Below are 25,947 nucleotides of genomic sequence, written 5' to 3'. Positions count from 1 at the left end.
CATAACTGTGTCATTATGACCAATGAGAGCAGACACTGCCGTCTTTCTTCCACACGTACTCTTCCTCAATTGCCAGTATGTACAGACGGGAAATCTACTATAAAACTGTCACATTGCTTTAGTTTCTGACAGGGCTGCAGTGGAGCAAAATTAGAAAGAGGATGCGGTGCTGGAGGGGAGGTAATGCACGGATGAAGAGTTGATGGCAGGGGAGATCGAGGGGACGGAAAGCAATAGTACTCTACAGCACGTGCTTTGCTGAAAAATGACGGAGTGATGGAGAAGAGAAATGAGAAGAGGGAGAGACAGCGAAAAGAGGAGGTTGGGTGGAGAAAAAAAGAGAGACGAGATCCAGTATGAATGCTGGAAGCTAACTGCTGTCACTGCCGCGGTGGATGAGGCTTTGCATTTTACTGAGAAATAAGCACCTCGCAAATTGGATTGCATCACAGCAGGGAAGATTACATATAGCTTGTACAGTATGACACAGCACGTGCACGATCCTCACATGCAAGCGCACGCACACATTTCGTAACATCAGACACAAGCCAGGAATAATTTCATAACAAACACACACATTACTCGCTGCTTGAAATGCACTCAGACATGACAATGTTCATTTTGAGTCGACCAACACGCCACTTCATACTGATCGTAAATCAAATACAGCAAAAGAAGGTGTACAAAGAGAGAGCGCTGTTGTCATTCCCTGTTTTCATTCTCTGAGGCATTTAGAGAATCCATTCGGTGTGAAGGCTGACCATTAGATTGAGAGAAAAGGGAAGAGAGATGTGAATTCACAGAGGAAGAGAGAGAGAGCTTTGTGCCAGCAAAGACAGCTCCAGCTCTTCCGAGCGAGCTGTTAAGATGTTCTTACTCCTCGGATAAATGGTCTAAGAAAAGGGGTCAACAAAGCTCTTGGCTGTGCCTTTTCCTTCCTCCTACCCCTTTTTACCATTGCCTTTATGTCTCCAGTGTTTTTAGATATCCATATTTGTCTTTGTGACCTCCACACAGAGAGACAGAAAGCCAACCGTGAATAAGCAGGGAAAATAAAGAGACAGTGTGAGGAGGGGAGGTTGAGGCAGTCCAGAAGATCTGCCTTTGTCTTCCCTTTGGTTAAAACAATATGAAAGCACTCAGCTGAGCCAGGTAAAATGCTAAAAGTAGGGGAGAGCAACAGGACTAGGACAGAAAAGGGTTGCACTTTGTGCAAGAGAACACAGTCAGACAAATGACTGGAGGCATATGGACTTTAGCTGAGCGTGGACCAGGTTTTACCTCACTAGCTCAAGGAGTATCAAAGCAGCCCTGTGTGACTGTGATGGTCTACTGAGCAGATGATAGATGAGTGTAGCCTCATGTCCATCTTTACTATTACTTTATAAGGGAAAAACACCTCTATGTACTATAAGATAAGCTTACAGTACAAGCTGGGTACATATATTTGTTAGCTTGTAATTCTCTTTGTCATTAAAGCTCCATATTTTACACCTTTCCTGTGTTCTATTTGAGGTGTTGATCCATGAGAAGATCTATTTGTGATTTTAAGAACCGAAAACCATCTCAATCTAGTTTTACATCTCCTCTCTCAGGCTTCTCTCTGTAGCAACAGGTTGGTGAGCCAGTCAGAAGAGGAGGCTCTGAGCCTGTCTTCTGATTGGCTCACTGTTTTCTGAATGATAAAGTAAAAATATAGCAGATTTCATGTAAACACTAAGAGAAACCAAATCCTGCGAGGTTGGATGGTGGGTGACTGCTTTGTTCTGACATCACAAAGTTACAGAAGTCCTGACAGCTGGTTTTAAGGCTCAGTGTCTGAATACAGGATTGGTGCATTTCTCTGTGGACTGAGCGCTTTGATATGTTCACAGTATTAATATAGAACCTAGACCTGCTTTATAATCAAAAAATACAGGGAAATCTCATTTTATACAATATGGGACGTTTAATGGCTCTTAGAGTAATTACAGTTTGCTCTCTTGCAGCAGCACCAGGCAGTATTGTTTTAACAAAAACAATTAATCAATTGTCAAAATAGTTTTTATAAACATTATTCTTCTGCAGACTAACATGTGAATCAGATAACTGTATCGGCTTTGTACTGAACATTAGAACCTTCATCTCTTGAATGCACATTTTTGAATGCAGGCCGTACTGCTGCTCTTACTAAAGAAATGGATTTGCTAGTACTCTTAGGCCATTGATCTAATATGATGCATGATTGACATATGTCACAGTTTGGAGCTTTATTTTTACTCGATTCAGCAATTAGAGCTGAAACATTCAGAAAGTGTTCATTGAAGTCAGCCAGCATAGTTACTTGTCACTGATGACAGCTCCACCTCATTTTGTGGGTTCTTATTGGGCCTCTGGTGCTCTGCGACTCCCTCTGATTGGATCTTGCACAGTTGGAAGGTATCTCCAATAATTGGCCTGTGGCTATGGGATGATGGAGAGAGAGAGAGAAAGGAATAGTGAAGAAAGCAATGATGAGGAGAGAGATAGAGAGAGAGAGGGAGGGAGACACAGCTAAGCAGTGCAGAGCAGAGCAGGAGAGGGAAAAGATTGCTTTGGGTAATTAGAGAAGTGACAACTTTGATTTCCACATGAGTGGGGCGGGTTCTTTCTCTCGCTCACTCCGGCAGCCTCCCTCGCACAAATCCACCATGGCCTGAGATGAAAGGTGGCGAGGATCCTGTGGTGAGGAATCCTGTCGAAGTGAGAGGAGAGAAGGGAAAGGAATGAAACCGAGCTGCTGGATTGATAAGTGCTGCACAAGATGAAAGATGAGTTAGAGAGATGAGTAGTTAAAACAGTAAGATATCATCCGTTTCAAATGCATGCCAACACGAGCAGTGGGCGATGTATTTACATTGAACAAAGGGAAGTGGTGGGTAGGTAAATCGCTTTCTTTTCCTGTGCGCTTTACATCAAGAAACGACTTCTCTGCACTCACCCAAGAGTTAGGAGAGGAAAAAAAATATGCTGCGAAATGTCATATTATCATGTAAAGTTTTTCCCTTTGTGAGCTGCTTAAAGTTTCTGCTTTAAGTGCCCTAAGATTATTTCAACATTCTGCTAAGAATTTCTTATAATTGTGTAATTTTTCACGATTTTAGTGCAGAATTCTTTCTTGCTCTGTCATAACAGACAAAAACGACTTCTGCAGAGCGTAGGGTTACAGTACATGGGACAGTGGTTTCCTCTCCCCGTCTGCTCTCAAAAACACCCAGTGGATATGAGAGCAATCCATCTAAAGTTACCTAATGAAAAACAGAACGAGGCTAGCCTGACAGAGAGAGGTTTCTGTGAGAGGGAGGGAGAGCAGGATGGCCGGTGGCCAATCGTCTCCAATGTAATCTCCATTCTCGTGGATGGATTTCCGATGTGGGTGTCCTGTACAAGGGCATCTGGCTGCCTGCAGAGCTACATGATATACAGTTGGCACCTTGGACCGTCTCCACACACACACACACACACACACGCACACACACTTGCATGTAGTCACACATGCACTGATACGGAAGGAGACAAAAAGCGAGACGGAGCAGTGTCTGATTCATATGTTGGATTATACGCTACTCTCCCAGACAGACATAGACAGAGACAGTCTACACTCCCAGCATGCCGCACAGGTCTCCCGCCCATCCTCCACCTCGCTTTGTGTCTCCCAGAGGTGCCAGTCAATCAGCGTGTCCTTGCCCTGCCCGTAGCACAGCAGCTGTGATACCTACCCCGAACGGTTCCCATCATGGCTGTTAATCCTGCCGCTGCTCCAGGCGCCGCACACAAGGCGCAAGAGAAAGAAAGACAGGTTCCTGGCTTCCAGAGTGGAGAGAGTGTTTCATGGTGGACGGTGTGAGCCTCAGGGGCTCCAGAACCGCAGGCGTGTTGGGTGGGCAAACATACAGGACTGGTGTAGGTAAAAGTGGACCAGCCTCTGACCTTCACACGTACACAGTCTGATGGCTCGTCTACGGGTTCAAATAAGGGTCAAAAAGGTTTTGAACTTGTTAAGCAACTCTCACAAATAGTTCCAAAGTTTGTAGTTTTTGAGTCAACCTGTAAAATAAGTTCAAGTCTGTACATTTGTAGAAAAGATTTGTCTCTGTGGAGAAAAAAAGAGAGACAGTGTGAATAAAATCAGCGGTGAGGTTACATAACTCTTTATTGTGAAAGAAGAAGTGCTTTGTGCACAGATACAAAGCAAAGTTCCCACTCTGTGCATAACACTAAATGTAAAGAACAAATTTATGACTCTGTCTTTACACCCGAGTCTGACTGGATAATGTCAGTCCAATTCACAAAGCAGAGTTGAGTCGAGTCGAGTCTCAGGCTCTTTTGTGACCCAGGTGGGTTTGCATACATACACATGACTGCGCCATCATGTGCACCGCACCACCATCCATCTGCTACACCTTTCCGGACCTGTGGCGGGAGATGAAGGCAACGCAACAACCCCCCCTCTGATTAGACTCTGCTTTGTGACTGAATCGTCATTGTCCATTCAGATTCAGGTATAAAAACAGCATTCTTACTTGTAACCTTCACACACGGTGCGAGTGGGGGGGGGGGGTAGACGCAGTTTTCTGCTTTGTATCTGTGCACACATGTTCACAAAAGCATTTCTTTTCACAGTGCCTCCGTGCAACCTCACCGTTGATAGTTTTTATTCACAGTATTCACTTTTTTTTCCAAATACAAGTCTTTTCTATACACATACAAACTTGAATTTCTGCAGATTTGCTTTGCAATCATTTGTAAACGTCACTTTCCAAGCTTAGAACTCTTTGACCCCAATTTGAGCCCATACTTGTAGCTCATTTAGGATAAGCTGTTTATTTGCACCATAATTAGAATACACAAGCTTTTTTTTTTTCCATATGTCCACCAATTATACAGTATGGCTTGTGAATAAGAATAAGAATCACAGCTGTAATAGATCATTAACACAATACTCATATAATGTCCCCTTACAGTTTGCCATTTGAACACCCACAAGCCTTAGAAAGACACAGTTCTGAAATGTGAGTGATTTATTAAAGGCTTGGGGTCACGTTTTCAGCAAATAACTGGCTTGTGACTGCTGGAACATTAACTATATAAAGCATGAATCAACACTTAAAGGGATAATGCTGTATTATCTTATTATGCCATATTTCTAAATGCATCACAATCCAGGACAGAGTCAGTGTAAGAGTTTACTCATATTATTGTAAATGAGCTGTGATATTTACATGGAACTGCTCATAATCAGAATACTACAGAAGCATGAAACACAGTAGCATATCACTTACTTAAAGTTGGGGGTGGCGGCTTGTGAGGCATAGAATTAACTGTATCCTCCATTTCCCAAAATGGAACGAAATGCACATCTGGTAAGAACCCATTACTTTCCAGCTTCAGTAGAAGCCTGTGTTAAGCCTGGAGTTTTTTTTTTGTTTGTTTAAAGCTCAAGCTGAGATAACCCTGATGACATCACTGTGACATCATCCAGGTTGTCCTCTCAGACTTGACAAAGCTCCTCCACAGCAGCGGAAGAAATAACACTACCATAGTCATAAGCTGAGCGTTTTTCTCCACATGATTAATGAATGGGTTTTGACATGTAAAATCAGTGGAGTGCACCTTTAAGGGAACATTAGTCTTTCTGTAAACCAACCGTAGCCACTGGTGTCCATAAATCATGATAGGTTATTAAAGAAAAAGTATATTCTTCAACAGCTTAGAAGCACTGTTTGATTTACTGGTTTATTTTTCTCTCTCTTGTATATCAGATTTCCTTGAGCGCCAGGTACGATAGCATTGTTTCACCGTCTTTCATATCAAGCAAAGGGAATTGTCTCGGGAGCGGAGCGAGTGTGATAATGGTAGTGAGGGAGAAGAGAAGGGCCCAGCTGTTTAATCGGTCCCCTCCCCTATTCTCATGCAGAGCAGACTTCAGCTGGTGGGGAGAAGAGTGAGAAGGGAAAAGTTTCACTGGTTCACTCAGAATGACTTATTTCTCCAAGGATCCCAGCGCAAACAGAAGCAAACAAACAAGCAGGACACAGAGGAATTTCCATTTTCTGACACTGCGGTGTAGATGATGCAAAAACCTGTCCGACAGAACTTTGTGGCATTTTTTCTTGTATCTCTTCATGCATTTTTGTTCAACTGAAACTCACAATCTCATATTGTTCTCCGTGGTTTCCATCGCTCCCCCGGTTTTCTTTACCTCGTCTGTCTTTTTTGTTTCGTGCAGATACACAAAACCATTGTCTGTTGATTCCTCAGTCAGTTTTTTATTGTTCATGAGGATGTTGTCAGTCAGCCTGGTTTGCCCAAGTGAAAGAATTCACACACATTTGCATACTGTACACACACTTCTTCTTCTTAGCATTTATTACTTTCCCCACTAAGCACTTAGTAAGACTCTGTGTACGTGTGAAGTAATGGATGGCAAAGCCCTCGTTGCAATGTACTGCATTTAATCTCCTCGCACTAAACTCTCTGTGTTACCAGGCAGGGAAGAAGGATGGAGGGATAAAATGGAGCGACGGTAAACAAAACAAAAGGAGGGAATTAAGGGAAGAAGTGAGAGGAATGTGGGAAGAGGGAAGGAAGAAGAAAGAACTGACAACAAAGAACAGAAAGGGAAAAGAAGGAACAAAAACACTGAAGGGAAACGGACAAATATAAGGGGAAATTTTAGAAGAAGGGAGGGGGAGGGAAATAGGACATAGTGGATGGAGGGAGGAAGGAGTAGAGGCTAAAAAAGAAATAATGGAAAATGGATTTTGGCAGGAGGGTAAGAGAAAGGACAGAATGAAGCATGGATGAATGATTGTTTCAGAACAACGGAAGGACAAGCAGAGAGGAAGAGTGGTTAGAGGGAAAGAGGCAGACAAGGAGGAATGAATAAGTGAGTAAGACAAGGAAAAGGGATTAATGAAAGAGCGATAGCAGCAAGAGAGGAAGGAAAGATTCCATAGAGGAGGCACAGAGGAAGAGGGAGAGTGGAACCATTTTAGAAGTAAATTGAGTGCAGTGAATAACAGCTGCCACTAGAGGGAGAGCCGCATCCCTCCAGTTCAAACTCATTACCAAACATTAATTGGATGATAAAATGGATCCTTCACAGGATTAAGTCAGTGGAAGTGGCTGCCTCAGTGTGATTCAGACACGAAAGTTAGAAGAGGGAGGAGATTTAGACGGGATTTGTGGACGAGATAGCAGATGCAGCAGTAGGAGGAGAACAACGACACACAGGATTGATTCATCTCACTAAGGACCACCGCCTCCCACTATTTTCCATTCCCTCTGCTATTATTTTGATCGCCTTTTCTCAACAGCCCCCCCACCACCACCACCCCACCCAGTTTCTGTTCTTTTTTTCCATCGTTCCCTCTCCTCTCTGTGCTACCTGCCTCTGCCTCTCTAATTCAGTGATTGCTGCAGACTGCCCATGCCGTCTCTGAAATTGTGTATGTGCGCTGCACTGTAATTTGCTGCCCTGCCTTTCCAGGCAGCAGAGTAGCATCTAGCTAATCTTAAGTGCAATGTGAACGCATGCATGTAATTAGTCACATTTAGATGCTGCAATTCAGTTTCATTTCTCTTCATTTAGAGCAGTCTGCTGCCATTACCAGTATGAATATCTGCCATCACACATAAAGCACAATATGAAAATGTGATTCCGCCTCTGACATGTGGGTTTCAAGTCACACAAAAAACTACAGGAAAAATAAAAATGTATAATAATAATACTAATAGCTTCACTATTCCACAACTGGATTTTTTAGCCCCCCTATTGGGATAATTGAGGCATTATTGCAGGTAATAAAAAGCAGCATTGCTGGCAATTATATATTATCCAAAAGATTAAAACATCCAATAACAAATTAACTGCTTCATTTCCTATCTGCCGCTTTCTGAGTCAGCTCTCGCCCAGATGAACAGAGAGCTTCAGAAGCAGCATATGAATGACACTGAGTCATATGTTACATTGCAACCGCATAGTCTTCCAGGTTCAACCTGCTGGCCCTCTGTACGCTTCTCCATCCATCCGCCTCCTCCCATTCATCCCTGCCTTCTTCCTTCTCTCTGCTTGTCCTTCCCTGTTCAGTTCTCATTTCTCTTTTTCACTGTGGCTCTCTTTCCCCATGCACAAACAACCGTGCATGTCCATGTACAGTATGCACACGCACACGCGCCTCCTCAGCCTATGTGAGCCATTATTGCGCAGGCAGGCGTGGGTAGAGAGACCCCTGGGGAGTGGAAGTAGGTACTGCAGAAAGGAGAGGTGGTCTATTTTAGATCACTGCAGCAGCACAAAGCAGTGGGGGGAGCGAAATCAAAGTATACTAGTTAGGATGCAGGATTTCACTTCAGAGCTCCCCTGTTTGCTCTCACAGCCTCTAACTTGTCTCTCTGCAGATAATTTCTGCAGCAATTGTCAAGCCCATCAACATTTCATGTCGCAAAACCACTAAAACAGACTGAAAGTCGGGCTGAGACTTTTAAGATAATGTTCACTGGTGATTTTACTGTGAAATCACAGCTATAGTTCATTATGGAAACGTCTGCTTTACCACAGTTGTGTGCGTGGCTCACTTTGGATCACAGTTATAACCAAGCCACAAAACAGTGGGAACTCTCATAAGGAGATTGATTTTTTTCTGAGTGCTATGGTGCTTGGGGCAGAAGGGGGTAATTAAGAATACTTGATGGCATTCAGTAACATAAACTACTTGATGTGACCACACCCTTAGAGTGGAATTCTAATGCAAGTAATACATTTTTGATTTAATTTCTCATTCATTATATATATTCCCCATAAATTATAATGATAAAAATATATTCTCCATTTTCTGGGAACCCCCCGGAACTTAGTCCTTCCTCAAGGATGCCTGGGGATTCCCTGACCCCTTTTTTTTTTTCTTTTTTTTTTGAATCACTGTGCCAGCATAGCTGTCTGATTTTTAGCCTATAATAGTAAAGACAATAACTCCTAATTGAGCCTGCGACATTGCCACCACACTAGACCTCATCAAAGCCCCCAGCCTGGCCACTATCAGCCCTCATCTCCCCTGATTCCAGCTCCATCTCTATTGACGGTGCTGGAGATGTGCGCCACATGACCCCGAGATTGACGAAAGTGAAGCGAGGGATAATAAGTTTGCACAGCGGCCATGGAACGTCTTTGACACGCTGATGAAGTGATGCTAATTGCCAAGTGCCACTGAGAAGTGCTCAATTAATGCATGGGTGAGGGGGGGTGGGGGGAGGGGAAGGGAGTCAGAGAAAAGCAGAGTGCTGACAGTTTCACTAAATCCTTCTCACTTTAGGTGAATTAGAAAAGTGAGAGTCAAAGAGAAGTGATGCTCCACGGGCAGAATGCCATCCTGTTGTCAGATTTGGGAGGTGGTGATTTGCTAATCACTGACTCTTTGTGTGTGAGGGGAACTAAAATACGTCTGCCTTGAAACAACCATGACAATGTGTTTTGATACTGTGTGATTATCTGATGGTCATGTGAAATAACAATGCTTTATTGCTGACACTGTTTTTTTCTGTTTGATTCATTTACAGTGTAGTAATTCTGTTGTTCGATGACTGCTGGTTCTGTCTGTGATTCTAGCCTAATTTGCTTCATTACTGTTAATGGATTTCTAAAGTGTATTGACTTTGCAGATATCTATCCTAAGTTAGCACTTTTACAAATGTAATCATACTATATCTAAATAATTCATAAATCTGTTTAACTTGTTAGTACATTTAAAAATCATTTAAACTCAAGGTAACTAGAAGATTGTTAACTTGTCTAACCAAACAAACCAGCCCAAAAACACATCCTCAAGTTCTTCCTGTCCTAACTAAAGCTGATTTAAAGTACATAACTTGCTAAACATTTGCTATGTTGCCCTTCTAACCTCTAACCTTTCAACTTCCAGATTTTTTTTGTAACGTCTCTTAATTTGTCTTCTCCAAATTTCTTAAAGGGAACTTTGATAATGAGCGCCTGGCTATTGCTAGACAAAGAATCCCATACCGACTCGGTCGGGTAGTTGACGAGTGGCTACTCGACAAAGGTAATAAAATCCATTTAACTCCACTAATGATCTAACCACCTAACCTACCGTTAACCTCCACTCTGGAGGAGGTGCAGTGCCACGCAACAAGGGTGAATGTGATTTGGCTCTTTAATAGAACTGTAGGTCCCCTATAATCCACCATAAATTTAACATGCCTTATAATGATTGGCTGATACATTAAAACTCATTCATTTCAATTACTCTCAATTGGTCTCTGAAAACCAAGATTTGTTATTTTCTATCATATACTTTCTATACTTTTATAAACTCGCCAGTTGAAGCTATTCACTGTGCTATAATTGGCCTTCAAAAAAAAGAATTACAGCATGGTGTTCAGTAATAATCATTCTCTAGCATTGGTGTATAGATACCCAGGGGACCATATCCAAAGCACCTTAAACTGGGGCTGCATCTCTTCAGAGAATTAACCCCCAAATAACCCGACATAACCCCCTAATAACCTGACCACATGTAAATAGCCTATTGATTCCATTTGCTTCTTTCCTGTGTCTTTTGTTGGCTGAATGTGAAGTTGCATTGATTATATTTAATCATTCATGAAAGCAAAGAAGAAAAAAGAAAAGAAACATGATTTTATTAAGAAACAAGAATCCCTCCATGAAAGTCACTAAAAGTTAAAGGGACTGTGGAAGTGTTTGTTCAGTAATCAGTCTGCATTCATTGCAGCGTGTGGGCACAATTTTCCGCCCTAACATCATGCATAACTAGTGCCGGAAAGGTCAAATGTGGTCCCGTCAAAGTGATGACTCTTTAACCCTTTGAGTGCTGAATGTCCCAACCCCTTTGTCTTTGTCATGTGCCGTGTGTTTGTGCTGCTGAAGGTGGTTGATTCTTAAAAAAAGAAAAAAAAAAGAAAGAAAGAACGAAAGAAAGAAAGAAGGAAGGAAAGAAAGAAAGAAAGAAAGAAAGAAAGAAAAATAAATAAGAAAGAGATGAATTTTAGAATAACAGCTGCAGCAAAAGCATCGCAGACATTTATGTCTCATCGCAATGGTAGTTAATGATGGAGAAAGATGGTAAAATTTAGCAGAATAAAAGCAAAAATATGAGGATGTCAATCTATACAAATGATTGGTTTTGATGTAGATTATCAGAACGTCCAAAACTCTTGAGATTTTACAGTAAGGACTTGTTTGCAGAGAGATTGATTATAATGAATTAAGAGTTTCAAGCATTTACCAGTTAGCTTTAGAGGTTCCCCTAAATCTGCATTGTGAATGAATACTGAACAAATTCAGAGGATTCAGAAGATAAAATGAAGTATTCATGTGACAGACAAACAAGATAAATTAAGCACATATTTATTTGATGCAAACAAAACAATCCTTGCATTCGTCTGCAGCTGCTACCAACTGACTTCCCTGCTCCCTGTGTTGAGAAGTGCTCTTCTGCTCAGGGTAGTCAGGACACAAATCAGAATTAAAAAGGCTAGAGAGATGAAAGTTGAATGAAAAACCAGATCAATAAAAAATGACTTACCCACTTACGAAATAATTTGTGCATGCGATGAAACTCTAAAGAGAATGAGCTTGAAACTGAATGTATTATTCTCTTTCTTCTATAGTCTGAAATGAGTCTGCATCCAGTCGTTTAGGCGAGAGCGTTGGGAGAAAGTAGGAAGATGAAATAAACAAATAATTTCCATCAAAACTCAAGTGAGGGCTTTGATCAGGGCACGTGTTCAGAAGAATGTGCAGGGTCGCTTATTTGTTAATTTGATTGGATTCTTTTTTTTTTTTTTTAAAGAAAAAAAAAAAGGTCATACACACGTCATGGACTGAAGAGGCAAAGTGATTTTTCTGAGATGACAATAAGGACGTATTAGCCTAGATAAAGAGGGGGATTAGCGGACATATCAGAGCTCAAAGGGTTAAAGCTGTTTGTTCCTTTGATAAGGAAGCAGCTAGAGCCTAAAGCTAAGAACCTTCTAAGCAGAATCTAACCACCTAACAGCAAATCAAACTCCACCCCCACTAACTGCTGAGGGCTGCTCTCATCACTCCCCGTCTCCACCGCTGGACCTAAACTGAAACCATTGGGTACATCTTCCAGCTTTGCCCATTGCTGGTGACAAATTCAGAGAGCCCTCAGTTATAACCTTGTTATAAATGATGTTTTAATGTTTGAATGCAATTGGACCTGGATGTCAGTATTTGGAAGAACTTGGACAGGTTGCGGCGGTCGCTCGGGACAAAAACTAAATAAAAAGCTAAATAAATTCTAACTTCTACTAAAAGGAAAAAAAAACTCCATGTGGCAGCTCCTACCCCTTGTTTTCCACTTCCGTGTAATGCAAAACTCAGAGGGTTAAAACAGCAAATAACTGAACACCAAATTCAAAAATGATGCACCTGCTCTGGATCATTTTAACAAGGTCCCTTTAACATTTATTGTTTTCACCACTCAGGAAATGGAAAATGTTTGGAATGTATTGTTGTTATGTAATGTGGTGTTTGCTATTCTGGGTGAATGGTGTGTGAACATTTGAATGAGTGACAATCTGTTGTGTGGTAGACAGTCTGGATCATCCCTCATGTAATAGATGCGTACTAATGGTCCCGGCTGTCTTACCAATATGGGGTTTTTGGTGTCTAACAATGACTGTATATAAAGATGGACAACATGACAGTTCCCCAAAAAGCGAAGCCAAAACATCTTGATTGCCCCCCGGGTGGGAGGCTGCAGTGCAGGTCATAAACCTCACCCCTTCCGTGTTAGTGGATGGGACATGGGCCAAACTAAAAAATAGTCAAATTTTCTGTCATTTTAGGTATTTAATCATGCTGATGTTTGTTATAGTGTTGATTTTTCTGACAAGCTTGGTATTAATTGGTTATTTGATGCAATAAAACAAGAGTGTGAGGTCATTAGTGACAGCCGTGACTGACTGGGTGAGGCAGATATATGGCTCCAAATCACCAAGGTAAGATGGCAGCACCCATATGTGGGATATTTTGGCTTCATTTTTGTGCAGTGGGAGTGGAGACATTTGGTCTATCTTTATATACAGTCACTGGTCTCTAATCTTTGGTGATTTTATTGCATCAATGCCTTAAAGGGTCTTTACGGGCTCTTGACCAGACCACACAAAACAATCAGCCCCATGGGTCTCCTCTCTCCTCAAGTCCTTTCAATGTTTCATCAGTTCTGCAAAACTCATGGTAAACCTCCACATCTGTCAGATCTCATCCATTAATCTCAAGACTCCTGCACAATTATGTTCATTTGTGGACAGAAGTAAAATAAGAACACTAATTGCTTACAATCATACCAGGATGCAATGGAAGTCAGTGGAGCCAGCAGTGTCCTAAAGGAGAGCTGCACTGTGTCACTACGTTTTATTCTGAAGCCCTTATCCCATCTCCCTTACTGTGTATGAGGCAGATCAGAGTGAGCATCTCTGGCCATCTTTGTGCCTGCTGACTAAATCCAAAATGGCAGCCATTACAGGGACCCAATGGAGAGGAAGAATTAGAGTCCCAAAAGTTTTCAACAGCTCTATCTGAGCCTAAACTTCCTCCAATACGTCTCCTTTTCCTCGCATCTTTCTTCCTCCTCGTGATGGATCTGTCATCCTGTGTTTTCGCCGAAAACTTGGCAACCGTTCGCCTACATCAGTCTTTTTCTTTAGAAACAATAAAAATGTGTTGCAGCTTCTGACATATCGGGGAGCTCCACTAGAAAATAAAAATTACAAAAACCCAGCAGGAATCAGTTTCCTTTAGTTGTTCCTGTTAGCAGATGAGCAAAGAGGCATATTAAGCTCCCTGCAGAATTGGGAGCTTCACAGCTTCTTCTAGCAAGGAGTCTATCCCTGTGGACCCCCCCCCCCCCCCCCCCAACAGCAGGATAATCAAGCTCTGAGTTGAGTGACATGAGTTGCAGGGAAGGAGGAGAAAGGAGGGATACTAGGACACCAGGTCTCTGTCACCTAAAATGCAAGTTGAACAACCAGGTTTAATGTGCAGTGTTTAATGGCCTGGCGTAAGTTCTCCCCATTCCCTAATCGAAAGCAATCAAATTCTCTCACTTGGTGTGGGGCCAGAGCCCAAATCAACATCTCCAGGCCAGGCATTGGTCCAGACCTGCTGCGGCTTCATTTCAGAGATTCCCTCACATCATGCCGCACTCAACACAGAGCAAAGTCTGTCTTTCAGTGCCCCTATGATGAGCTTTGTATCCTGCTGAGCTACTATCTTGTTTTGAAATTTGATCTCTATGCACTATTATGGCCATATTTGAGGGAAGCAGGGGGAAACAGTTTGAATGTTAACGTGCTTGCTCATGAGTAGAAAAGTGGCTGCGAGGAAGCAGCTCTGTGGCTGGAAAAGAAGCCACACTTTTCTGTAATTTCATGGTCCCCTACCATGAAATGGCCTGAAAACAAGCGCAGTCACAGCTGGAGTGAATAAAAAGAGAGAAGATTGTCCCCAGCTACTCGTCATATCTCTCTCTGTGTCTGTCCCGCGACAGTATCACTTGTTTGAGATCTACATACAGATATAGGATCACAGATTAAGTATGTACAATGCACTGTCACCAGCCCTGCAGATTTTACAGCCACATTCTTAGCACCCTCTGTTGCCTTCAAGGACCTCCAGACTCCACACTGCTGCAGAAACCTTTCAGTCGAACTTCATGCCACATTTGGCCCCTCATCTCCATTGTCAGACACAATTAATTCATAGTGTTCTACCCAAACCAGCCCAACTTCTTAGGAGCAAAAAAGCTAAACGCTCTTAATTACCAAAGAGAGCCTTGTGCCGAGGAGATAACTTGGGAACACTTCATAATCGACTTTGTCAGCATCCCCCCCACCCCACCCCCATTGTGCTCCAGTCTTCTTCGACTTTCTCCCTTCTCATTCTTTTTCTTCAGAAGAGAAAATGGAAATAGGGGGAGTTCCTGTTTGTTGAGCCGAATGAAGGATTTGTGAACACAAACCCATAAAGACTCTGTATGCAAACAGTCCAGCTTTCTGTTCTGCACATCACAAAGCAGTGTATTGACAGAGGTGAATTCTGGGCCATCCCTCCCACCCTGCAACTCAGCTAAGAGAAAACATTTCAGATAGAAGCCTCTTGCAACCATATGGCATCCCTCCTCTCTGTGAGATAACAGGAGTAGAAGGAGGATGAGAGAGGCATAATGATGACGGCGCAGGGAGGAAGATACTGCTCTCTGCAGCTGAAGTCCTTTTCACATTCCCTCCACCGGGGATAGGTACACTTAGATCATCTTCTCACCTCCCCAACTCCCCCTCCTGCCCTCCTCCAACAACCACCTCCTCCAGGTTAGCTGCTGGCAGCCAGGGGAGGGAGTATGACCAGCGAGAGCATAGTATCAAGCTCCTGTCCCCTCTCCTCCTCTCCACCCACATTCTGGGGGTTGTAGCAGACATACAACCATTATTTCACAGCCTCCAACAAGCAATCTGTGCATTAGCAAACCGAGCGTGGCCCAGGCCCAGCCCACTCCATGGCTTGGCTTGGCTTAGCTCAGCTAGTAATTACCGACCACAGCTCATCTGAGACAAGCCATTTCTCTGTCTGCTCAGAAAAAAAAGCCAAGGAGGATGGTGCACCGATGCAAAGCCACAACTGGGGAACTTGCTATTACTCCTGTTAGTGCAACAGCTCTCAAGGCAGTTCACTTTTGGTCAAAGAAGTAATATAAAGAGGATCCTGCGCTCTATTTGAAACTGACATCAGACAAGAGTGATGCAACCTGTACCCAACTGATAAAAGCTTTTAAATCCATGGTTGGGTCTGTCATTTGAAAAATCCTCAGGCACGAAGGAAGTGATGCCTTTTTACATTTCCTACAACAGACAGAATACTTACAGAGGTGTTAGTATGAGCGGTTATGGTCGCCCTGACTGAACAGACAGAGAAAAGAGGGCCACCTACAGAAACTCAAACTTTCTCCAAATGAATAAGACCAGGTCAAAACTAGTATTGTCTGGACCACCTGTGGCCAAATCCTGATTTGGTAACTGCGATGTCGGCCGACAAAATCACATAACCTAACATAAACACATAAATGAAAGACAAAGACTGAGCTGGGATTTCAGCTCCTGCTCTCTCTGCTCGGCGTGTCTTATGTTTAGTTATTCCTCTGACTCCTTAGTACTAATGATACATGTGAAAGTAGTTGATTTTCCATAATTGAGGTGAGGCTTAGTGTATTGGAAGTTCTCCTCCTCTTCCCCGCAGTTCCCAAGCAGCCGGAAAACCAGAGTAGATCAGTAGACTGCCCATAACAAGAGGTGTAGTCCTAAGCCCCTGGTTGGCATCAACACACGGTCCAGACCTGAACCAGGTTTATACCAAGTCTCTTTGAAACAAAGTCTCTAAATCTAGTGACAGATCACTAAGTTGGCAACTCTGCAGCTGTAAACACCCCCCTAAAAGAACCTGTTTGATCCAGAAGTTCCAACCAATTGATGAGGCACTTGGCTGACCAATAGTGGAAATATGATCAGTCAGTCAGTCAGTCAGTCAGGGACATTCCAGAGTGTAGCACTGGCCCCGCTGTTGCGGTCCTGCCAAACCATACAGAAACAAAACTGGAACACCTTTTACAACTTGGATTATATCTCCTTAGTTTCTTAGTTTTTGCCATTTCACTCTGATGTATTCTTGACTCACCAAAGTAATTACTAAGATCTTGGAGATTGGCGACATCACATACTCAGACAGGTTGTAAACAATTCAAAAGTCTAGCCAGATTATGTAAACCACTTTATTTGCAGGTAAAAGCATAAGGAAGCCTGAATTGCAGGTAGTAATTTCGTGTTGCAGTGAAGATCCACTGGAAGTGAACAAATCGGCTAAATTGCCTCCACCACAATGTTTTGAGAAGCAGTTCGCTCGCATTTTGACAAAGATAATCAAGGCAAACTCCACATTCCTTCCTGATAATCTTCACATTTACACAATAAAAAAACCATGTGCACATTCAACCACAGTTTACAAAGGACTATTTGGGATCATTCACCCAAATACTGCTTGTTTGGAACCCCTGGGGGCTGTCTCCTCCCAGACATCTTTTTAGTGACTTTGTGAGTACAACGTTATCATTACTGTCCGAAGATGGAATTATCCTTTCCAACCATCCCTTACAGAGTATCCCATTTTATTCAGTAACATAATGAATATAATTTACAGTATATTCTGTATTTTTGACTTACAGCAAGTCTATTTTCACACCAGTACTTTTAACAGCACGTCTAGCTGAGCGTGTTATTGTAGTGTTCTTCCCACCCCTGTGTAAATGTATACCCACTTCCTCTGCATTAGCATCTTCTCTGGTCAGACAACAGCGATGCAGTGAGACATATACAGCAGGAAGCTGTGGCCTCAGCTTCAGACAGGTACATATCATAACACCCTGTCATTACGAAAAGGTTAACCATGTGATTGGCCCACGCCACATGAAAAGGAGGGTGGGAAGCCAGAGGCAATTCATCACGGGTTCGATATCACCTACGTGCGTCTTTCTGCTTTCTTTTACTATTCATCTCACTACCTCACTTCTCTCCCTCCCACTTTTTTCTTACCATCTTACTTGTGTGTATGACTGTATGTCTGACTCTTCTGTCTTTAATTGCATTATTCCTCTTGGTCTTTTTATCAAGCCTGGCATCTACTCCCTGTGTGTGTCCCTCCATCCATGCACTCTTTATATATCTCATTATAAATGTAAAAATAGCCACCACCATCCCCACCCCCCGTCCAGCTGCACAAGATGCTGCGACGTGCAGGCCACATGCTGCATGTGGCCTGCAAGGAAATCGAAGTCAGAGCACTTCTCACTCCTCTATGACGCCTGCTAGGCTATCAGCCACTAAGCCCACGGGGGGATCCAACCAAATGCGGGTGTGATTGCGGATGATAATGCCTATAGAAATAGTCATGCCCGCCTCCTTTTACCCAGATGCCCAATTTAAGCAGCAAGGGGCCATACAGCTCCTAACCACGATACGATTTTTCCAGCCTATAGGACAACAGCAAAGATTTACCACACTGCAGCACCTCTGAAGCACAAGGAAACCTTTGAAATGGGCAGAAAAAGACACACAATCCTCACCAATCTCTGTTTAGCCTTTGGATTAACATGACTATAAGTAATATATGATTGACTGCTTAGTCCTTCTCAGGCTGCTCCTCCAGTCTTTATGTCACTTCACTCTCAGTTTCTAGTGTGTTTCTATGCATATCCCTTCATTACCCTGAGCTATTTTTACTCTGCTTTGTTGTGACAATTTGAGGGGCACTGTGTACGTCAATGTGCTTTCCATTTCCCCCTATGGATTTAATGAGAACATGATATATGGATTTAAATGTAATAGGGACTGACAGAGTTAGGAAGGGAAGCGAAAGAAGAAATTAACTAAACTCTCACAGATTTCTCCCTGAGGATGGATAGATGGATGGATGGATAGTTAGATGGATTGCCACAGAGACATTCGTGTTTTTCCTCAGGATGAACTGTAACAACTTTGATTATCCTCTAACTTTTCATTTAGGTCAACACTGTAATTTTAGTTTATTACCAATTCCCATTAGCTTCAGTTACACTTTGCGTTTGGTGCTAATTAGAAAATGTTATGAACATAATAAACGTTATACCCCCTAAACATCACTACTGTGCCTGAGTGCAGCTTTACAAAGCTGCTGCCATGGCTGTAGACTATTTAGCCCTACTCAGACCTGATATTAACATGCGTCTCGAGTGACACCTTGTGATCGGACCTCAATGACATCAGTCGTGTAGGTGGCCCTTCATTATGACCTTTTGCGTTCGCACTGCTAAAAGAATGTGGCCACATGTGGCCCAGACCACCTCCGAATGTGGTCTGGGTGATCAGATCCCACTTGTGATTGGATCATCTGATATGGATGTTAAAGGTCCCTTATTTTACAGTTTTCCTGTGTTTTATTTGAAATGTTGATCCATAAAAAGATATATTCGTGTTTTTAAGAATCAAAAACCATCTGATCTCTCAGGTTTCTCTCTGGAGCTCTAGTAACGACAGGTGTTTTCTGAGTGAGCCAATAAAAATATAGCTAATTTCAAGTAAACACTTGAGAAAGAAAAGTTACAGTAGTTCTGACGGGTCGTTGTAAGGCTCATTTTCTGAATACAGGCTGTGTGAACTTCTCTGTGCACTGAGCGCCTTGATACTTTCACAGTATTGATATAGAACGTAGACCTGCTTTATATTCAAACAAGAAAGAAAGAAAGAAATCAAGACAAGAAAATATTGCTTTATACAACATTGGACCTTTAATACCTGGTCTGAATAGGGCCTTAGTCTGGTTTGAATATGCATAACAACTGCTCTTACAATTGGTGCCAGTCTTCTATTATTCTAGCTCATCTATTTTATACAAGAAGAAACATTTATTTAAATCATGTTTTAGTCTTAGAATTAAAATTAAATTATATATTAAATTCAAATTAAACAGCCCTAATAGCTTGACAGACAGACCGACAGACAAATGGATGGATAAAAAGGTAGAAGGACAGATCGAGCTTGAGTCAGTTGTGTCTGCAGCAGCTCATTGCAGAAGCCCGACCATTCCAGTTGCTGCACTGCAGTTAATTAAGGCTTTGTGTACGGCTGTGAATGTCTATTATAATGAGTGGCTGGCTGCCTGCCACCCCCCCACCCACCCATCCCGACCCCTCATCCCCCTGCCAGGCCCCTCCCTTATATACAGGCCTCTGCCCATTAAGTGTCTATCACCTTAAGAGCCCTGGGGAGAAAGGCAAGGCAGCAGCCACCCGATCGCACCAAATTGGTTCAATAGACCCTCATCAATGTGCAAACCCAGTGCACGGGGCTGTCGACTACGCACACACACAGCTGTCCAAACACACATAAACACACAAAGGGAAAGGCGTATGTAAATAAATGTTGGGCAAATACACACTCCTTGAAAAGGCCAGCTATCACACATATAAAGGTCATTTCACTGACATATTTCATAAGTTATTATACACGCACACACACACCCTCTCCTCTGCAGCAGCGCCACATCCAGCTCTGTCATATTAAGTGCTGTGATTGCGTGTCATGCAGAGCACCCCACACCCCTCTCCCTCTCCACCCCCACCCCATTCATGCCCGCCACCAATATTGGCTCTAAAACCACATGTCACTTTTGATTTGACCCAGCAGACCCTGAAACAATAACTAAATCAGGGCCTGTTACAGTCTCATCCTGACCAGACAGCTACAAAAACAAACACTGATTTCCCCTCATCTAGTCTAGAGGGCACCTTTTTTCTTTGTTGCACTGTCTCTCTGTCAGATGGAGGGCTCATCTTTCTGCACTTTGTTTTTTCTACAGAGGACATTGTCACCTGCTATAATAGTACCCCCCCCCCCCCCACACACACACACACACACACACACACACACACACACACCAATACTCTTAACTAAACTGTCTTGTCTGAACAGATCATCCTCTGACTCTTGCTGCTCGCACACTGGGGTGTGTGAGTGAAGCGTTTTGTAGAGAAACTCAAGGGGGTCAGATAGCATTCAGGAATTGATGAACATGTGTTTCCTCAACTTCTCCTCCCTTTCATGACCCCTTTAAGTGGAGAGCTGGGGGGCCAACTGGGGCTGCTTGAAATGGGAGACCCTCTGGGCTGATGTGTTGGTGTGTATGTACTGTATGTGTCCTCTTGTTAATGGATGCAGGGGGACCATGAGGTGGGATGATACTGTTTTTCATATTGTTTTGTGGTTTTTGTATTCGTGATTTTTCTCTCTGTCTCTACACAAGTACAAGTACAGTTATTCTCCTGTATTTTCCCTGCTGACGTCCACAATTTGACAGTCTGTCTTTCCCATTCCCTCTGTTCATCGCAGTATCACTCCCATACCAAACATGCTAAGTGTTGAGATAATAGAGTGAGACTCAGCTATTATGTCAACAGTGCATATGCCAGACATTAAATCTCATCATTATAAAGTCAGGGGATGGGAGCTAGGTCCCTCGTGGGCCCCTGACGGGCCTAATGATCTGATAATGGGATAACATGTGTAATGACCCATCTCAGTGGAATAGATTTATCTCTCCAGCACTTCTGCAGAATACTTACAGAAAACCTACAGTAAAACATGTGGTCTCACGCCCACACACCACACCAACACACATGGCCATGTGCATTAATCGACATTTCTCTGATAGACCCACCCACACGGGTGTTACCCATACATCAGAACGGGTGCATCCATATAGACGGAGAGTAAATCATAATTACGGTGATGAAGCACCCTCTCAGTTCGCTTTATTGAAAACAAATGGAGCTCGGGCCTGTCCCCGGTGCCTCCACGCTGACGAGGAGACAGGCTGTCCTCACTGACTCGCAGTCCCACAGAGAAAACAACAGCAACATTCAAAAGACATTAAGAGGATTCATTTGTCATCATTACACACAATTAAAGTCACAGAAGTAAGTTTCAGCAAATAGCATGTGCACGAGGTGCATATGTGCACTGAGGAGTAGTCTCCCATACCCCCGTAATGAGTACTGAATCTAAATACATGCAACCACACATACGGAGACACACACTCCCATCAGAGCAGAGGGGTCTCTCATTTCAGAGGTCCGTAGCCTGCCGTCAGTAGAGTCTGTATTTCACTCTCGCATGCACACATTAGTGTAGTATTCCTTTCACAAACAAACAAACTCCCTCTTTCCTTACAGCGATTGATTAATCCATAAAAAAAGCTCTTTGCCTTCTCTTCCCTGCCCTCTAAGTAATTACCTCATCAGGTCTGTCTTTAACCCACATCCTTCCAACAGTATCCCGCAGTAACACCCCCTCCCTCTACTCTCATCTCCACATGACTCATAATAGGGGGCAAAGTGTGCATCAGTCCGAGTGGTGGGATGGTGGGATGTCCCTGAGGAGAGCCAGGATGCAAATATGGGGTAGCAAAAAGAAAAAAAGTATGAATTAAACCTCAAGTGACCTCAGCTGAAGAAAATCCATGGAGAAAAACTACACCTGTCAGACCGCCCCCCCCCAATCCACCCCTTCACCACAAGTCCTGGTAACACATTAGTATTGGACCCTGGATAAATGGTCGACCCTCTCCTCCCTTTATCCATCCATCCATCCATCCAGATGAATGGTAATGACCACAGTGAGGGACAACCCCTGCTGAATTAAACATTTCCTCCCAATGAGGATCTTATTTTCCTCCTTTGGATGGCAAAACGGGGGCGAAATTTCTCTCCGCTGGCAGAGGTACTTTATCATTGTGCAGCACAGGTGCATTGGAGGTCAATGACACAGACCCAGCATTGTTCTAATGCATTCCATCTCAGAGCAAATGAGATGCATTTCGCTGTGAACTCTCAGTCTCAGGGTCAGGCCACAACTGCCCCCACAATCTATTTGACTGTCAGATTCAGGCTGTCTTTCTGGGAGAGTGGCACGTGCCTAGCTCCATAATGGCTGCAGCTGCAGCAAGCCAGGATCCAATCTCCCTAAAGTGTTACTCAGGAAATCCCATGTGATCAAAACAGTCCCTCTATCTCCTCAATTTCTCACTATGCCTGTGTATTACTTTGTGTTATATGTGCAAGCTCACCAGAGACCATGACTGATTTATATTCTTTGCCTTTTCCCTCTTTTTCTTCCCCTCTTTTCTGTCTCTCTTACCTCCACTTCCTCTCTCTCCTTCATCTCTCCATCGTTCTCCTCATCTACACATACCAGGTCGCCAGCTGACCATCTTCAACAGCCAGGCATTCATCAAAATCGGTGGCGGTGGAGAGACGGGGCGTCACTTCCAGGGCCAGATCTCAGGTCTGTACTACAACGGCCTGCAGGTTCTCAAACTGGCAGCTGAGGGTGACCCCAATGTCCAGACCCAGGGTAACCTGCGGCTGGTGGGTGACGTGCCCTCGGTGCTCACCACTGACACCACCTCCACCACCCCGCTGGCTGACATGTCCACCACAATCATGGAGACAACCACCACCATGGCCACAACCACCACCCGCAAACAGCGCTCGCCCACCATGAGGGACAGTGTGACACAGGTGAGTGTGTGATCCTGGCTTGTTTACGTGACTCATACTGAGAAGCTTAAAAAAAACGAGCCGTAGCTAAAAGAAAGCTGCTGTTTGAGTCACTGAGATATTTTGGTGCAGTGCGTTGTGATGAAACATTGCCAGTTACTTTTAATTGGCTCTGTAAAGTTCATCCAAAATCTCAAAGTGCTGAGAACAATATTTGAAAGATTAAACAGCATGGCCAAGTAACCAGATGACCCTCTTGGACAAGCAGACGTGCATTTCAAAAGGAATCATACGTCAGCTGCAAGGTCGAACACTCAGCACAGTGTTGTGTGTTAGCCTCCTCTTGTCAGCCCTCAGCCACGTTCAGATGTTCAAACAGCCCACAGCCTGAGAGCGAGTCACAGAGCAGCATTGTGCGGTTAGTCCTATTAGACCAATCAACACGGCAATTTTGATTTCTTCTCAGAAGATGTAGCTGTCTAAACCCCAGACGTGGGAAAGACTCTGGAAATTACAGCACATCTAGACAGATCAACAAAGGCTGGAGGAGGGAAGGAACATAATCAAGAGGAAATCCTGAGGCTGCAACAGCGCAACAACTTATAGTGCCATAAACTGAGATTTGTGATTCTCCCACATTCACACACATGGCTGTGATTTATGGTCCGATGATTATCCACATATGCATATTAATGTAGCCATTGCTACATAGCCATCATGATAAGCAACAATTACCTAACAGTAGGGATGTGGAGGAGGGAAAAGGTGGGGCATTCAGGCCCTTTACTCTCATAAAAAGACTTAACAACAGGCTGCATGTGTTCCAGGGAGGACCATGCCGCTCCAGTAAACATCCAATCAGTATAAGCTGTGTGTGGTTCAAAAAGACCTTGTTGCATAGCATTATGTTTTCAGGTTGTCTGTCCATCCTATTCTCGTGAACACGTTATCTCAGTAACACCTTGAGGGAATCTCTTCGAATTTGGCACAAACATTTACCAGGACTCAAGGATGAACTGACTAGATTGTGATGGTCAAAGGTCAAGGTCAAAGGTCAAGGTCACATCGACCTCACAAAACACAGTTTTGGCTTTGTGAGTGCAATATCACAGGGACTCCTCAAGGGAATCCTTCAAATTTGGCACAAATGTCCATTTGGACTCAATTTGACTCATTTAACTCAAATGTGGAAAGGGATAAAATGAAGAAATTAAGTGATGACATTTCATATACAAAAGGTCGAAGATCAACTTCACTGTGACATCATAATGTTCTGTAAAAACACTTCTGGACATTATTCAATGCTGTAACTCAGAAAGATTGTAATATTCTAGTTTGTTCTAGTTAAAGTGTGATCCAGGTCATCACTGGAAGTTTCTTCTCCATCTATGTTGGATGTATATTATGTCAGCTATTTCTACATTATTGCAATCACTTTGTACTACAACTACTTGAAAGCTCTCGTCTTTAAAAGCTGCTCATTTCATACTTTAAACTTCAGCCGTCCCTCAAACTTTGATGATGTTGCAGCAAACACAAAGGCAAGGTGCCAATTACCAGCGTGTTTCTCTTATTCAGTGCTGTTCATTAGTCCTATTCATGTCCACAGAAGCTTATCTGAGATCAGTCAGCAAGCCGCTCGCGTTCGTCCGTCCCTGACAACCATGATCAGCAGATTCTGAATATATTTAAACCAGCTCATTCTTTGTCCTTTTATCATGATCTCAAACTGTAGCAGATTCGAATAAACACAGCAGTGCCAATTAGCGTGAAGTGAAGGTGAAGCTGTTGATGGCACGAGTGGGCAATTCACGCCACTTTGTATCGCAAACTCTGACTTCAAAGAAAATTGGAAAGCTAGTTTTGCATCGACTCCTTTTTGTTATTTTCTTCCTTGCTCTCGTACATTTATAAAAAGTCGCTTAACAAAGCCTTTATAGCCTCATCAAAGCAGTGCTCTGATGCCAGCTGAAAGAAAATGTGAAGGTGGTCGTGTTTGGAAACGTTCCTCCAAGCATTTGCTTTCAGTCATGTTTGAAGCCGCCATGTAATTTCAAGCAAGTAAGAATTTTTGGGCTCAAAGGTCAGTCAAAGCACCTTTACAGGCAATGCTGTCTTGTATGAGCCTTCGTTGGCAAGACACACTTAGATGAATCGTCCGTGGTTTAGTGTTTCTGCCTCTTCTCTCTATACATTAGATCAATAGAACCCGACTCCAACATGTCACATGTAGCCATCCACTCAGTTCAATATCGTATCTCTGGCCTCCAGACTTCTTGGCAGAAACGTTCTTCCGTGTTCAGCATATAATGAGCTTTTACAGCAGCGGTCTGTGATGTGAAATTGGCAGCCCCGTTTGATAAATTATCTGGAACTATTTTTGGATAGCAAAGGACTGTGCAAAGGAGTGTTGTCTGCTTCTCTGTTGTTACAAGTCTTAATGTGTACTGCACTTGCTGACAGATGTTTATGTTAGGTCATAAAAAAGCAGAGTCCCTTCTTTGGAGTGCTTTTTATTGCTGAGAATCTATTTTTCGGCTTGTGTACGTACATTTTAACAACTTCTTCTTTATTATTATTATTATGTACCTGGCTGAACAGAGTGTATCATCACAATAGCCTAAAATAGCATTAGGATATGTGCTTGAGAATGAATAGACATTACCAGTGATTCACTCATCCACATACTTGACTGAAGAGAGATTATTTTGCTGTGTGTACAAACACATAAAATCGTTATTGGGGTGTGTAGTTGGTTACATAGTCCTGAGTATTTTTTCATTTTGGA

The 25,947-nt window shown here is 43.0% G+C and overlaps 1 protein-coding gene across 1 annotated transcript in view; it reads left to right on the top strand.

Annotated features, from left to right (window-relative positions):
• Nucleotides 1–25,947, top strand: part of LOC111654229 (neurexin-2) — a 395,909-nt gene that overhangs the window by 349,795 nt on the left and 20,167 nt on the right. Inside the window, exons 14-15 of the mRNA XM_087173672.1 lie at nt 9,987–10,076; nt 22,855–23,180. Coding sequence (XP_087029798.1) covers nt 9,987–10,076; nt 22,855–23,180 — 416 coding nt within the window. The remainder of the gene's footprint in view (nt 1–9,986; nt 10,077–22,854; nt 23,181–25,947) is intronic.

Source organism: Seriola lalandi, unplaced genomic scaffold, assembly GCF_002814215.2.
Source record: "Seriola lalandi dorsalis isolate HSWRI2012SDOR001 ecotype SW California unplaced genomic scaffold, Sedor1 jcf7180002054263, whole genome shotgun sequence".
NCBI lineage: Eukaryota > Metazoa > Chordata > Actinopteri > Carangiformes > Carangidae > Seriola > Seriola lalandi.
The sequence above is the reverse complement of the archived record's forward strand: the minus strand, read 5'-3'. Positions and strand labels throughout refer to the sequence as shown.